Source organism: Eurypyga helias, unplaced genomic scaffold (assembly GCF_000690775.1).
Source record: "Eurypyga helias isolate BGI_N326 unplaced genomic scaffold, ASM69077v1 scaffold4579, whole genome shotgun sequence".
In the NCBI taxonomy this organism is placed as follows: Eukaryota; Metazoa; Chordata; class Aves; order Eurypygiformes; family Eurypygidae; genus Eurypyga; species Eurypyga helias.
In genome coordinates, this window is record NW_010271238.1 from 33,683 (window position 1) to 49,264 (window position 15,582).

At 43.9% G+C, this 15,582-nt stretch overlaps 1 protein-coding gene across 6 annotated transcripts in view; it reads left to right on the forward strand.

The window, feature by feature from the left end:
- Positions 1-15,582, forward strand: part of ELAVL4 (ELAV like neuron-specific RNA binding protein 4) — a 43,052-nt gene that overhangs the window by 15,467 nt on the left and 12,003 nt on the right. For all 6 annotated transcript variants that reach the window (XM_010158728.1, XM_010158727.1, XM_010158729.1 and 3 more), the window contains one exon: positions 7,388-7,491. In XM_010158728.1, coding sequence (XP_010157030.1) covers positions 7,388-7,491 — 104 coding nt within the window. The remainder of the gene's footprint in view (positions 1-7,387; positions 7,492-15,582) is intronic.

The window sequence follows — 15,582 nt, forward strand, 5'->3', positions numbered from 1 at the left end:
AGTGTGAGTCTGGAATGTCTTTCTGGTGGGATCTTAAGGGTCTGCTGATGCTCAGTATTGCTCATGACTGTTTTTAACCACGGGTAAGTTGTGCTCCTTAAACGTAGGTGTAGGTAGCATCAAAGCATATCTGGGTTCTAGACTGGATTACATTTAAATGCAGCCACTGACTTTTCCTAATCTGGACAGGGGATCTCCTCAAAAGAATTAACAAGGGAATCCAAAATTTGGTAGGTTCACAAACAGAACTTGTACCCAGTCACCTTCCTGCAAAAGGCAAAACCAAGCTATTTACTACTCATCCTTTTTTTGGCTTTGCTTTGAGAGAGGTTACACATTTTTCCCTGAACTCTTGCAAAAGTGACAGTTACGTTGTAATAGGAGAAAGATGTTTTGTTGCTGTTCATGGACATGTTTTAAATCCTGGTCTGTACAAATACGAAATTTCTGTTCTAAATTAACTGTGGACTAAATGGATGTGGTGATGAAGAACTAAACTAAGTTACATTTATAGTTGGATTATAGGAAATTATGATAGTGACAACCTTAGCTTGTTTGGTCCTAGGAGCACTGTGTGCAGAAGCTGCTTCCCCTGTGACTGCATTGTGCGTTGCTGGGCTGACAGCAGGGCCTTCTCCTTGGTAAAGAGGTGGAGGGTGAATGAGACATGTTACTGCTATTAAAAAGCATCAGACAAGGAGCAGCATTTGAACTGGTCTCGTGCTCAGATCTTTTTCCCTTGATAGGAGTCTTATAAATGGCTTTATTTGTTTGTAACTATCATAGAAACAAAAAAAGAACCATGAAGCAGGCAGTTCACTTGACCCTCATACCTTTTGAAATGTCTTCTCAAGCCCCTACTTCATACAGCTTTTCATACAAGTTGCAGTCATTCTTTGTCCTTCCAGGAGTGTGTCTAAAACACATCTGAAATGGTTGGGAGGCTCACAGGGTGGTGATCTGAAGTGGGACTACCAGCTGGAGCAGGGCTTACCTTGAATGCTGGTCCCTTCTCTTTCTGATAGAAGATGGGGAAGCATGATGAGTCTTTTCTTGCCCATCTCTTGTTCACTGCTTTCCTTGCCAGCCATCTGTAGGTGATGTTTATTAGGAACATCCCCAGTTCATGGGAATCATTAGGGAAGGTTGAAGAGCATGTGCAGGTCTGCTTGGAAGAGTCAGAGGTGGACAGCAAGTTGAGCTCAGCTGCTTCGATAGAGAGAAGCTCACCCTGGCACCAGTTTGTTCCCTAATCATTGGCAGTGGTTGGAACAGGCAAAAACTGGAGCTGGGGGACTTGTAATTCATGGTGAGTTATTTTATCTTTTGGTCCCAGAGCTGGGGTGACTGAAGGCTGTTACTGTCTGATGCTTCTGTCTGGCCAATACGAGATGAGCTGTCAGATGTGGCTGGCTTCTGAAGGAGAAGGGGCTGTGTCAGAGCAGCACTGGTGCTCGGTGGCTGTTGGGGTTCAGCTTTCATTAGGGTTCATATTTGGAGAAGAGACAACAAAACCACAATTTAAAGCAGTTTGTATTGTTGCTGCCCTGTTCTGTCCTTGTTTTCATGAGTGACTTTATAGTGGGGACCGTAGTCCTTTAATGTGACTTTGCATTCCAGAGTAATTTTATTTCCAAGAAGAAAAAGGCTGTCTTAAACTTTAATTGACCTGGTCACAGGTGAGCAATTCAAAGTTTGTTTTCCATGTTTGCTTCTAGAATGGTTTCCAGCAATAGGAAGGCTTCAAACTTGTCGGAGAAATTAATTTAATTTACTACTCTTCTTATGAGTGATTGCAGTGGGAGCTGTATGGAGAACAACCAGCAGGAACAGTGTATTGGTAGAGCTTCAGAGCTGGAGAGATTATTGAGCACTTAACACATCTTGCCCAAACCTTCAATGGATTAAATCCTGCTTGAGCTTTAGAATGTAGCTTTCAGGAAAAAAAAAATCAGAATTTCCAGTGGTGGTAGAGCTGACAAAATGGTTGGTAAGGTAGTTAATGTTACCTTCGATGTCAAACAGAACAAATTCCTTCCCCAGGGAATCAGCACTAGTTTAGTTGTTTCTGGTCTGGTTTGCTGTGTTTCAACTGCCAAGCACTGGGACTTGGGAGATGTAACTCCATGTTTTATCTGCTGGGTGGACATTATTTTAAAAAATGCATCTGTACTTCAGATGAGTGCTAATGTAGTACTGTTAAGGGTTTGATAAGGTAGGCACATTGACTCCCATCTTTCAGGGGAAGGATTTTTTTCAATCCTGTAGCTGGTTCTTGTGGCACCATCACCGAGGCACTGGTATCTTGAGGCAGGACTGGTCGCAGTGCTTTGACAGCAAAGCACGCATCTGCATCAGAAGCAGTGTGGGTTTTGGAGGGTGGGGCGAGGTTTGTGTGCAGCTTTTATGCAAGAATAGTTTTAACCCATTTGGCAGCATTGCAAGCTTGATGTGGTGGGGCGAGGTTTGTGGGCAGCTTTTATGCAAGAAGAATAGTTTTAACCCTTTTGGCAGCATTGCAAGCTTGATGTGGTTGATTATCTGTCACTGTGTATCAGTCCTTCATTTCCCATTTAGAAAGTATGCCACAGTTCTGTTTGGGATGTAATTTCGGGGGTTTTGTTATGTGATTGTATGTATTTGTAGTTGACTGAGGAGCTTAAATTGCTTTGTACCTTCACTCTGTCCTCTTTGTTCTTGTACTCTCATCCTGTCTTTCTGCAATCGATGATCTTCAGGAGCAGGCAAGGAGTTTGGTTTTTTCCATTCACTGATGGAAATAAACAGTTTAGGGCCAACATCTGTTTCCCAAGACCTGTAGGAAAAAAATCTTTCTGGTGATTTCCTAGTCACAACTCCCAGTTAGAGATCTGTTGGCTGAACATGTTTTTTTAATCTATTTGATGTGTACCATGTTAATTTTGTTTTAGTCAATTAATAAGCAGTACCAAATAAAGTGCTTTCTAGAAGACCAAGTATATCAGTGCTATTAAAATTAACATTGTTAAAATTTAAGGCAAACTTGTAATCTCATCAAGAAGGATGTCAGTTTAGTTTGACAGATTCTATTTTCCATAGACCTAATTTGATTGCCATTGACTTTATTACCCCTTTCTAATACTTTATTATTTGAGTCCAGTATTGAGTATTCTGTGATTGTTGCCTTGCTCGGCATTAGGCTGATGGACCTGTAATTACTTGGGTCTTCTAGTTCTCTTTTTTTTTTTATTTCTGTGTGAAATTCTTTCCTTCAGGCTCCTGGGATTTTTTCACTGCTGTAAGAATTACTGAAAATCACAAGAGAACCGTTTGCCTCTCTTTTTGGAGTGTATTCTGCACAAGCCATCCAGATCATCTCATTTAAATGTGTATAAATTCAGGAGCCCTGGTTTAACATCCACCTGTGTTGCTAGTTAGAGCTTCATATGGCTCCTTCAGGTGTACATAACACATCTGTTTTCTCTGTACTGTTACTATTACTATCTGCTGATGAGTCAGCATGAGTGTTAAGTGTCTGTTTCTGTAGTCTTAAAAAGCTTTTTTTTAACCTTCATGAGCCAGAGATTTTTTTAGTTTTTTTTCCTGTTTCCTGTGATTTTTCTGTTCTAACTTATATTGGTTTCTCTCTGTTTTCCTTTTCTCTCTTAATCATGGGATTGGCCTAAGCAGACTGGCTTATAAAGGAAGTAAAAGCAGGTACCTCTTTCATAATTGCAGGCTTTTGGATGTATGGATAAATGTTATAAACAGGGTGTATTGATTTTTTTCATATTCGTTTTCATGGCTTGTTTAAAAACTGACCTTCAGCTCTGTGAAATGGAGACTTCTAAAATAAGGAATATGTACAACGTTGCTTGGGTTTGGCTTTGCATGTGTGTGTTTTTAAGATTGTCAAGTCCTTGATCATTTTTAACCCTGTTATTGCTCACTTTCAGACCTATTTTTTAATAGGTCATGGTGAGTCGGCTACACATTTTCTGCAGGCTAGATGAAACACTCAGAACAGTGGTGCTAGTGATACAAGGTGGTGGTTGAGGATCATCCTGAAATCTCTTCCCTGCCCTACTGAATCACAGCATGCCATGAACTATTGGATTCCAAACCACAGAAAATATTTACTATTTACGGTGCTGTTCCTGGGAAGTGTAGCATGGGAATGAACTTCAGTGCCTGTGTGGGATCCCACTGAGAGGTCCAGCTGCTTGCTTTGTGCTGCCAGGTTGTGTCCAAAGAAATGTTACCCTTTTCGAGTGCATGCAGTAGGAGTACATGATAAAAACCTGAAAGTTCATACTCCTTCACCATACTTTGGAACAAATCCTTCTCTTCCTTCTCCATCAGTAACAGTTTTGAGTTCTTTCCTGTCAAGGGTCTGTCTGACAAGGTGTCTTGCTCTTGAGTAATTTCAAAATATCATTTTTAGCTGGATGTGCAATTTCTTGGTTTCTTAGGTATAACTGTTTAGCACACTAAAACTTCGTGATGTCTGCCAGCAGTTGTAAAGCGTTTCACAAGTTGTTTTTTTTTCTGGTTTTATTTCTTTTCAGTTTTTTGAGATAGTTGGGGGGGGGTGTTTGTTGTCATTAAATGGTGTTTAGGGGTGATGCTGGAAAATACAAAATAGGCCTCAAGTGCCACGCTCTTAAAGGTTTTTCTCTCCTCGGCCTCGCTGGTATGAAGTGAAGCTTATGGCCAAAAGCACCAACAGGAATTTTCTGATGGAAACAAATATAGCCTTTAATTGGTAGGAAATAAGCAATAGCTCAGGAGTAACAGGCCTTAAATTCCATTACACGTTTTATGTATTTCATGATGTTCAGGAGTATATACTTGTAAGAAGAAATCATGTTTCTGTGTACCAATTATTCTAAGCAAAATTTTATGACAATGTAATTGTTTTCTTTAAGCCGGGTTCTGCGGATATGCAGGCAAACAGCTTTGTTAGTGCTGGCACTCCTTCACCGTGGAGAAAACGCTTCCATTAGGAAGTGAGAATTGGATGATATCTAAATAACTCAAATATACTGGAGAACTCCAAGGAAAGGAGTGAATGGCCTATGAAATTTTTGTACCATTCTTTTCTTATACTGTCATTTCCCCCCCCCCCCCCCACCCCGAGCTTGTAGTGTCTGAGTTAATCCATAGTGTTGTCTTTGCAGAAGTATTGACAGAAGCAGGGATGTTTTGTATGTTACTAAAAATCTCTGTATTTTAGAGGCTGTTCAGTCCACAAGCTTTGGGAATAGCAGCAGCTGGACATTGTCAGTCTGAACATGGGCTCTGTAAATCCCAAGGCCTTGTGTCAGCTACTGGTGTTACCTGCGTACCTCTGAAGCCGATAGATGAGTAGTGGGAAGAGTAGGTGCATGAGCTCAGGCTGCCCAAGCCCTGGTCCTTGCATGTCCCTTCTTCCATAAAACAAGGCTAGTTTCCTAGAATGGGCTCCCTTTGCCTAGGACTGTTCAGGATTAAAAGTATTGAGGACTGATGTGAGCAGGGGCACGGGGGGTTGGGGCTGTATAAAACACTGTAGGTAGGACAAGAAGGGGAAGGTATGGCATGAAAAGCATCTTTATGGTGTTGAGGTTCCAGGCTTTGTGGTCAGTCAGGCTTGGTTAACTGTTCTTGGTTAGTGTCGTGTAACTTGGGTGAGAGTTTTTGTTGAGATTAATTCAGCTCTCCAGGAAGACTACATTTCTATATGGGTTTTCCTCTGAAATTAAATTGACTGGATGGGATTGCTTCCTGGATATATTGTAGTTTAAAACAGCCGTTTCCTAGCCTTACGCCTGCGTGTGGGCCTCTTAGGCATGAACTGCAGTGTTTCCATGGGTTTTTAAGGTCTTCCATCACATAGTTATCTCCTAGTGCTTTGATCTGATTTCGTAAGACAGAACTGCTCCCTGTATTTGTGTTACAGCAAAGGCTGTATTTTTGGTGGCGTCTGACTTTGAGAAACACACAGATGCTTTTTTGTAGTCCAGGAGACAAAGAAACAAAGCTTTGTGCTTGGGAGGCAGGATCCGTGCCTCCGGGGTACGCCGAGGCGCTTGGCGTGCAGCTGCTCTCCCACCCTCCGCTCGCTCCTGGTGAGCGGGAGCTGCGTCGCCGCTTGCTCCCGCGGATGGAAATTTTCTCCCACGAGTGCTGTCCTCCTCCTCGGGAGGGACTTTCACACGTTTTTCTCTTGCTGCCTGTGAGCAGGAGCACTCAGATCCCTGGCACATCCACACCCAGAGGCAGGTTGCGTTTTGCCTTGCTCCCCTCGAGATACAGTGAGGGGTTTATGAGAAGGAGCGTGGCTGAAAGAGAGGACGGCTCGCTGCTCCTCGAAATCTGATTATCTGTGCGTGCTTAAGTGTACGTGCTTTAAAAAATACTGTTGTGTTTTCCAAATGTGCAAAGTAACTTCAGTAGGAGGCTGGAAGGAAGGGATCTGGAAGGGGCTGTGTTGGGTTGCATTCATAGAATTGATGCAGCAAAATGGGTACCTGGGGCTCCGGAGGAGGTTGGTACCTCCTGGGCACGGGTCCTCACAGCCCGCGGCAGACCCACAGCTCCGTCCCGCACCGTGCGAACGCGAACAGCGCGGCCTCTCCAGCCCCGTGTTCCTTACCCAGCTGTTCCCCAGGTCTCCCCTTCCTGCTGCAAACACGCACAGGTCTTGCTGGTGAAACAGAAGCTGTTGAAATGATTTTGGCTGCTAAAGCGGGCTCCTGCCATCCCGTGCACAGCAGCAGTTGTACTGTTTTGGTTTTGCTGTTTTTTCTGATATGTAGAGGAAAGCTCTGATGTGGTCTCTTACCCTTCTGCAATTTGATCTGTCCTTTCTTTTCCTATTTACTGGCTGCTCACTGAGCAATAAAAAGGTATAGGGGTAGTTTTCTGTTTCTCAGTCAGCTGTTTCAAGGGTAGTGTTAAAACACTTGTTTCCTGGGTTGTTGGTTGGGTTTTTTTTTATTTTACACACCTATAAACTTGTTCATAAACAGTAGCAAAATTACGTTGGTGCAGGCTTTATTTTTTGGAGGTGGCCTTGTTGCTCTGGCAGGTCAGCCAGTTACATTTATTAGGATCTCAGCACAAAACTATTACACATTTCTGCTTCTGTCAAACACTGTATGTTCTATTCTGTAAAACTTGGGGGGGGGAGGTGTCAGGCGGGAGGTGCTGCTTTTTGGTTTTAATGTAGGATCTTCAGAGCAGCAATTAATTTTTTTTGGCTTCCATTGTATTAGAAGGAAATTTAAATGGTGAAGAAGAGCATAGAGACTATAGAGTAAAGCAGGGATGAAATTAACAGTGTAAAAAAAAAATGATCCCACTCCTGAAAGCTGTTCCTATGCTTAAAAATACTGAGTCCCTCTTTCTTCTTGTGTTTCAACAGGGCAGAGTTTAGGATATGGATTCGTTAACTATATTGATCCAAAGGATGCAGAGAAAGCCATTAATACTTTAAATGGACTCAGACTCCAGACCAAAACTATAAAGGTAAGACAATATGAAACACCTCTGCTCAGTTCAGGAAGTGGAGAAAGTAGTTGAAACGGTTTCTGGCAATTTCATCACTATTTTAATCTCTATTGCAAGGGACACTTGGCTAACCAGCTCCCCCTTGGAAAATCGGGAGGATGTGAGGGGATGAAATATCTCTTCTCTGAAATTACTGCTATTGTTACCAGGGGAAAGGAACAAGAAGCTCCTTAAAGCTTTGCACCGAGGCTTAAATGTGGACTAAAACAGCCACGGTGACACCATTATCTATAAACAGAGGTGAAGTACGTGACGGTGTATTCATCAGTTACACATTTTCTTATGTTCTAGAGGGAAATACCTTGACATAAAGCTCTTGGTGACACTCCTGTTACCAGGTGCTGAAGGTTTATTTCTCTCAAGTTAGAATGTCATTCTCAAAAAAAAAAAAAATCCATTTTTCTCAATTTCCCCATCCTTAGTTTGATTTATTCTTTCAAAGGCTGGAGGGATTAGAGATCCCACTGAAGTCTCACTTTATTGTTGTAATAGACCATTAGTTATTCAACGACCTTCTTTAGTGGTCTCATAAGAAAAGCAAGTTTCTACCCTGTCATGTGTTTTGCTGCATGGCTGATAAAGCCTTTGAAACCGCTCACGGAAGGCCTCCATGTCCTGAATTCTGAGAAATACAGTTTAAGGAATGTAATCAAAAAATTGAAGGGGAACAAACAGCAGATCTGATTTAAAATTAGCTGAAACTGCTTTGATCATATCCGAATGCTGGCTTTTGACTCTTGTACCATTTTCTTAATTTTTCTTCTATACTTAATTTCTATCTGAAAGCCAAAAATGTTAAAGAATATAAAAATAGAATTTTTAATTTGAATGTATTGGTGCAAATAATGTCAATGATTTCACATTTAGCTGAAAAGATACCATATGGTTGATACTCTAGTTGTACTTTACCCTTCTCACTAAAGGCTTTCATTTGGACAAAGTGGTATTCCCTAAAGCAGAGGCATTTGCTGGATTCCTGGGCATCTCTCAGGATTGTTTCAGGCAACTTTTTCCCTGGTCTGTTTGATCAGTGACGAGCAGAAGTCCTGAGCTGAGGGATGGTTATGAAAGTGCTGGAGTGGCTGCATGGATGACAAAGCTACTTCCAAGCCTCCCTTGTACTGTCCCATAGATGTGTATATGGGCTGTGTATCAAAATGCTCACAGCATGGTTTTGTGAAGTTAAATAGGGAAACTTACAGGAATATGTAAGGCAGAACAGCAGAATCTACTGCCTTATCTACAGCTGCAGTTGGAAGTGCGTGCTTGGACTCAGCAGTTTCCACTTACAGGGAGAAGTTGAGCATTAAGTTGCTCTCCAAATTGCTTTTGAAGGCACATTATCAGGAAAAATAAAATTTTTTAAAAGTACTAACATATCTTCTTAAGTACTTTATTAAAAATCCAGTAGAACTTGAAAAATCTAGATCAGCTTTTAATACAACACTTATCTTTTGAACATGATTCAGTGTTAGCAAAGGTGCTGTGTTTCTTGCCTAGGTACCTCTGTTGCTCTGCCTGTGTTTTAATTTGATTTTGTGAGCCAGAGCAATGCTATTATATTCATGATATTCCAAGGTTATAGGAAACAAGCTACAAAAAGGTCTCCAAAAGCTCAAACTCACCCTAATTATCATTTTACATTTCTTTCACATGCAAAATTAAATCATTATGCCTTCCCTTTTTTTGTGTAGTAAGATTTTTGTTTTCCAGGAACTTCCCATGCTAAAACATCTTTATGGGATGTTTTTAATTTTTTCAATATGTTATAAATTTTCCAAATAGAAGTGGTTTGTTAAGTTTGGGTTTTTCTTGCTTATTAATAGCTAGTAGACTTCTGTAGAATACGTGACATTTTGTTGGGCTCCTGAAACCTGTTAAAATTTAATAATAAGCAGAGAGACTGGCCTAACCCACATGCACAGGAGCTGCATAATGCCAGTGACTGACAAGCTGTGTGTAGGCTTTTTTTAAATGAAATTGTCTTCAGGTGTTTATGTAGTTGCCTAAAACCAACCCAAGGGAGCCTTCTCTTCAAACAGCCAAGCTCTAGACACATGGACATCCAACTGGCAGCTTACAACCCAGTGCTTAACGCAGAATCGTGTGCTATTACCTTGCCTTACCCCCTTGACTTTTATTTTGTGGTTTTAATTATATTTTACTCTCAAATCTTAAATCATATCTGCTGCCCTGGTACTGGGCGATGGGGATGGAGGTTTCCCACTGTTTAGGCTGAGTGGTGAATCGTGTGTTCACCACTCTGGGCAGTGCCCATGTCTCCAATGTCCCCCGTTGCCAAACGTTTGCAGAGCGGTGGGAGACAGTACCCGGTGCTGCTGAAGTCTCCTGGCTTGCCTGTTGTCCCTGCGTGCCCCTTTCCAGCATCTCACGGTGGTTCCATTATAAGGTTGAAGTATTTGAATTTGTGCAATAACTGTATTAATTATCAGAGCTGATCACTTCAGCCTAGCTAGGTGCCCTTTATAGTCTTAAAACTGCCCTTTTCATGCATTAAAGCCAGTCTCAAAAACATACAGAAGGAGATTTGGTGGCATATGGTTTTGTAGGCTAACAGTTATTTAAATACTGGAGTAACATTGGGCTGGAAAAGGACAGAGTGTTACTTTATCCTGGTTTTTTGCTCATGTGTGGCTGGCTTTTGTGCCCCAGAATGGGTCTGTAGTGATGTATTGATGGGTAGGCTGAACCTTGGCCCCTGCCCATGTAGCTGCAGCCTTGCAGGTAGCATTGCTCTGGCTACCTTTGGTTCGGAGGCTGTTTTGATGGAAAGGTGAAATGAATAATCTGAAAGCGCCCTTTTGCAGGGGCAAATTGCTGCTGCTGGCCAAGGTCACCTTGGGCCTGCTGGCTCAGTCCATCTCCCTGCTCAAACAGTCATGGGCTCTGCAGATCCTCACACCTCGACTGAACAGGAGCTGGCTCTGGGGGGTCATACTTGCACTCTTGTTTTGACCTCCACAAGGCTTAATTCCTGTTTAAAATATATATATTTTCTGCATGTGTCCCCAGATCCTGTCCTTTTCATTTCTGTAACATTTTCATGGCAGCTTAATGTTCGTTCTCTCTCCTGGTGCCTTGCAAAACAGCCACGCAGTCACAGGAGGAACTGGTTTTATGGCAGGATCAGCAAAACAGCCAGGCACAGTCTGCTCTTAGATGTGCGGACTAAAATAACTGAAGAAATGTTCTTTTTATTATTTCATTGTTACAATAAATAATCCCTTTTCACTGCAGCAGCTAAAATATTTATGTGCATTTGATTTAAGTCAATGATGCCCTTTCAAGTCAAAGTCGAGAGGTGACTATTTACAGAATACCTGTTTGGGGAAAGCATTGAAGGAAGTGTTACACTTTGGTGATAGGTTATCCACGTTACGTTCCTCCTCGGCTGATCATAGTGCATCTTTTATTTACGCCATTTCGTAGCAGCAGCATCATCTTGTGAGGGAGAAGGGCTTCGCTTTATTTTTACAGCTAAAGCTTGACATAATTCTACAAAACAGCTTGGAATGAGGGAAGATACAGCATGTGTTGAAATAAATATGTATTCCAGAAATTGAATCTATTTTTAGAAATTAAATTTGCCCATCCATAAAAGCACAGGAAAGGTCACTGCTGCTGTTGAAGATTGCCTGGCGATTCAGTTGCATCAGATAGCAGCAAGGAAATAAGATGTGTGATGCACGGGGTACAGATTGTTTCAAACATGCTGCTTTGCCCTGAAAAAGGACAGCGTCTGAAAGGATGCGAAGGAAGCGTTTTCTGTTTACACAGGGCTTCGGGTGACCTGGCTTCCTCTTGGGGGCTGCTGGAACGAGGGCAAAACAGAGGTTTGAAATGTAAAAAGAGCCAGAGATACCCTGAAGTGCGATCGTGTGTCCCCCTCTGTCCTTTCCCTGCTGCAGGAGAAGCGGGTTTGCCCGTCTTCCCTCGCAGGAGCAGGCAGCGTGCTGTGACACTGCTGGAGCAGAGGCAGTGAGGGGAGAAGGAATCGGGGTTCTCCAAGCCCTTCATGCCTCCCAGTGTTTAGATCCATCAAACAGGATCATCCCGCTGTGGTCAGACACTTTCTCCCATTATTTTAATTTTCATTTAAATAAGTAACATGGGATATAGCTGCTTCTATTTTTAGTTCAAAATACTTATTTCTGCCATACTCTGCTGTTTTGATCGATAGGACAGGATGGTCCTATTTTAAAATACAGTGGATAGGGCTGTGGGAGAAACTACTCCTGTGTTTTCTTGAAATGTGGTAGCTGCTGGTCAAAGACCTTGCTCTTTATCTTTGTTTCTCCAGCATTCTTCAAAACACCATGTATTTCTACATCAGATATTTCTACAAAATTCAGGCTCTGAATCCATCCCTGTTAATTCTTGTAATTGTCCACAAAACTAAAAATGATCTTGACACTTTGGGGTACCCAGATAGCAGCCACCTCTGACTTTCCTGTCCCATGAAGTCCTTCGTTGAAGATAGCCCCCGAGTCGTGGGAAGCACAGGGCAGGGGAGGGGGGCAGCTGTTGCAGCGAGGGATGGGGAAGAGCTGCATCCTCGGCATCCAGTCCCAAACTGCAGAGGATGCTTGGGGGGGGGTCAAACCCAACAACTTGAGTTGCAGCCAGAAAGTGCTGACTTGCCAATAGCTATGCTGGCAGTGCTCTGGTGTTGGTGGGTGTCCTCGGTGCGATGCTCTACCCAAAACCCTGCGATTTCCACCCAGAGCCTCCCTGGTGCTACTTGCCCCTGAGCTGGCTGGTCACCACCTGCAGCTGCTTCTCCCAGTGAAGGAATGGGGTGTTGAGTAGAGTACGGAGAGATCTGGGGATGCTTTGATTAGGGGGGGAGCTTGGAAAACAAACACAGACGAGGGGGTAGGGAGATGGATGCTCTGGGATGGTGGAAGATCCTGGGACAAGCTGAGCATGTTGGATGGTGGCAAAGAGGAGCTGTGTTTTAATTTCTCAAGTATGCTTGTCTGCTGGCTCCTCGGCTGCTGCGGACACACTCAGCTGTTTCCCTGAGCCCCAGGAAGGTGGTGTAGAGAGCAGAGGTGTGAAAGAGCATCTGTGCTCCTTTCCTTATGTGAAAAGTCAGATTACAGGCATTTTCAAACTGCAGAACTGGGATGTAGTTGTTGTCTGGTTAGTTCTAAAATGAAGGCAATTGCTTGTTCTGATTTGTGGTGGCTCAGAGTTGGTCTAAGAGGGGTCATCTGCTGCGGCTGCTGCACCCCAGGGCAAAGCCTTGGACAAGAAACTCTAAAGATGCCACAGGCCTGGAAAGCCTCAACTAAGTTTACTCCATTTTTGCTCTTTAGGACTCGCTGTGTGCGTAACCTTTTGGACTCTGTAGTGCTCCTTAACAAATCCTCCTCTGCCCTTTGTGCCTTTTGTGATGCTGCGGCTCTAAGGACCTTTCCATGCTGCGTTTGAAGGTTCTGATATGGCTCTGCTGCTTTCAGCAGGCACCAGAGAGTCTTTACCTGTTAGTTTTGAGCATCTTCTCTTAATCGACATTTCTTTAACTGCTTCAGTTTTGCCACTGAGTCCTTTTCATTCCCTGGATCCAGAGCAATTATTTCTTAGCCCTGCTCTTGATACAGCCAGAGTGCTTCTGGGTTATTATCTACAGATGCCTTTCCTGAAATGATGGGAGAGACCATTTTATCTTACCTGCAATCATAATTAATCTTGGTAAAATAGTGTTGACTCGCTCAACACTGAAGTGCATTGTCACTCCCCTCCATCCCCAGCCAAGGGCTTGGAGAAGAGAAAGGACAAAGCAGTGCAACCGGCAGGTGGGAAAAAATTCCAGATTCTGGTCCGGAGAGCTCTGCTGTGTGCACTTGTTCTGGCAAAGCACAGAGCATTCACAGGAGGGTTTCTCAAATCTGTCTTTGCACAGAAGTAGGGCATGTACAGGGCCTGGAAGCGGCTGTGGGGAAGGTCTCGTCTGGCCATATCCCATCCTCTGGCGTCAGCCAGGTTTTGCTTCTAGTTCTGCCGTGCATGAAACAAGTGAGATTGTGCTTGTTCACACGTGTGAAGCTCTTGGAGCTGTTGTGTAAAAGCATGTCCAGTGTGTGCCTGTGGGGTAAGAGGCAGCGGGAGAAGGAAGAGTTGTCCCTGCTTTAGATGTGTGAAGTCCAGGCAGAAAAAGCCAAGTGACTCACCCCAGAAGTCGTACAAGAAGTCCTGCATCTCGGAGTGTCACCTAGAGACAAGGAGATGTCTTTCAGTGCTAAGGTCACCAAGAAGTTTAGTGGCTTTGGATGTTACACAAACTTTTTCGCAAGCTGCCCAGGGGAGTCACTTAAACCGAGCGCACCTCGCCTGCTTGTGGCTGGAGAGACGTCCCAGGGATTGCAGTACCATCAGCGTGGTTTGGTGGCCTGGGGACACCTGTGCTGCTGTGTGGCACTCTGATTAAAGGCTCCTGACTAGTCCCGCGTTCCCCAGGTGAGCAACGACAGATGCAGAGCGAGACATCTCCTTGGAGAAGGTTTGTTTTTGCAAGAGATGTGAGCTGCTGGGTTGCTCGTCAGCAGATGTCTGGGCTGGGGCAGGGTGGCTCTGCTGGCCCAGCACATCGTGTCAGGGAAGGACGGTGCTGCTTGTCTCTGGAGCCAGACAGGAGTTCAGAGGTTATTCTGACTTGCTCCACAAAATTAATTTTGGGGGGAGGCTTCTAGAAATGGACTTAATGTTTGACAAGTCCAGAATTAGCATATGAGCTGACGGCATCTCTCGCGACGAGCAGCAGCGAAGTGGTTAAGCGTCAGTGTTTAAATGGTTGCTGCTACGTGTCCAGCGCCTCCGTGAGACAAATGGGATGCGTCCATGCCTGGGGCTGCCTTTGCGGTGGGCTCTCACTTGGAAAGACCAGGCTGCTTCCAGTTACGTTCTGAGGAGTCTTGAGGTTAAAGAGTTTTCAGAAAGTTTTATGTGGGGAAAATGGGTTGGAAATCAATAGAGAAGATAATTACTTTAACTTGGAGATATTTTCTGTGCCACTAAACAAAAATGTGCATTACTGTGGAAGATAGGAAATGCTGGACCTTGTGACTCTGCAGTGGTGTCTGGAGACAGTGGTGCAGGCTCTTGAGATGGCTGTACTGAAGAGAAGCCCTTACGCAGGCTAATGTTCAATGTCAGATGAGAACTAGCCTAGCAAATGTTTTTCACGGTCAGTGTATATGTGTATTTATAGAAACTAACATCGGAGGCCAGCAAGCCATGAAGTGAGTGGTACAATATTTTATCTTCCTCGCAAATGTGACCGAGGAACTCCTAAATGATCTTACGCAGCGAAATGAAACACCATCGTGTGACCTCCAGCCCCGAGACAAACGCACAGAGGTTTTAATGTGGAGAAATGCCTGGGTCAAACGGTAGCTCCAGTTCACTTACTTGAATTCTGATGGCTGGGACGTCTGTGTTCTTTTCTCTCTCAACACAGTTTTGGTTTTTTCCCCCTCACCCTGTAATGTTCTTAAGTGTGAATACGCAGAATTAATGCAGTGCCCTCGCCCAGTGCTTTGCGGTTCCCTGATAAAGTGGGGACTGGTTTTTGGCTCCTGCTTTAACTTCCGCAGCACAAGGAGCTCCTGGTCGGGTGGAGGGTCAGGGTGGGTGCTTTCTTCCTTTGTTGGCCAATACATGGGAAGACATCCCATCCTCAGCACTAACCAGGTAATCGCTTGAAAGCAGGATGGCGTGGTCTGAAGTATCAATTTGTCACTGCCCGACCTGAGAGGGAAGATGAAAAAGACTCAAAAGCGGATAAATTGACATGACGAGCCTCGAGTCTGTTTGGCTCACGACCTTTTCTCCTTGATTGCTTTTGGCAGCTGATTTTTTTTGGCCCAGGCTCTCCTGCAACCTGAATGTTTGATTGCAGGAGGAAACCCAACTCGGACCTGAGCAGCGATAGGCATTTACATGTGCGATGGGTAGCAGGGTTTGAGTGTGTTCCGCTGCATCTGCGCCGCCCGCAAGAGCCGAGCATATCCTGGGTGCAGAAGC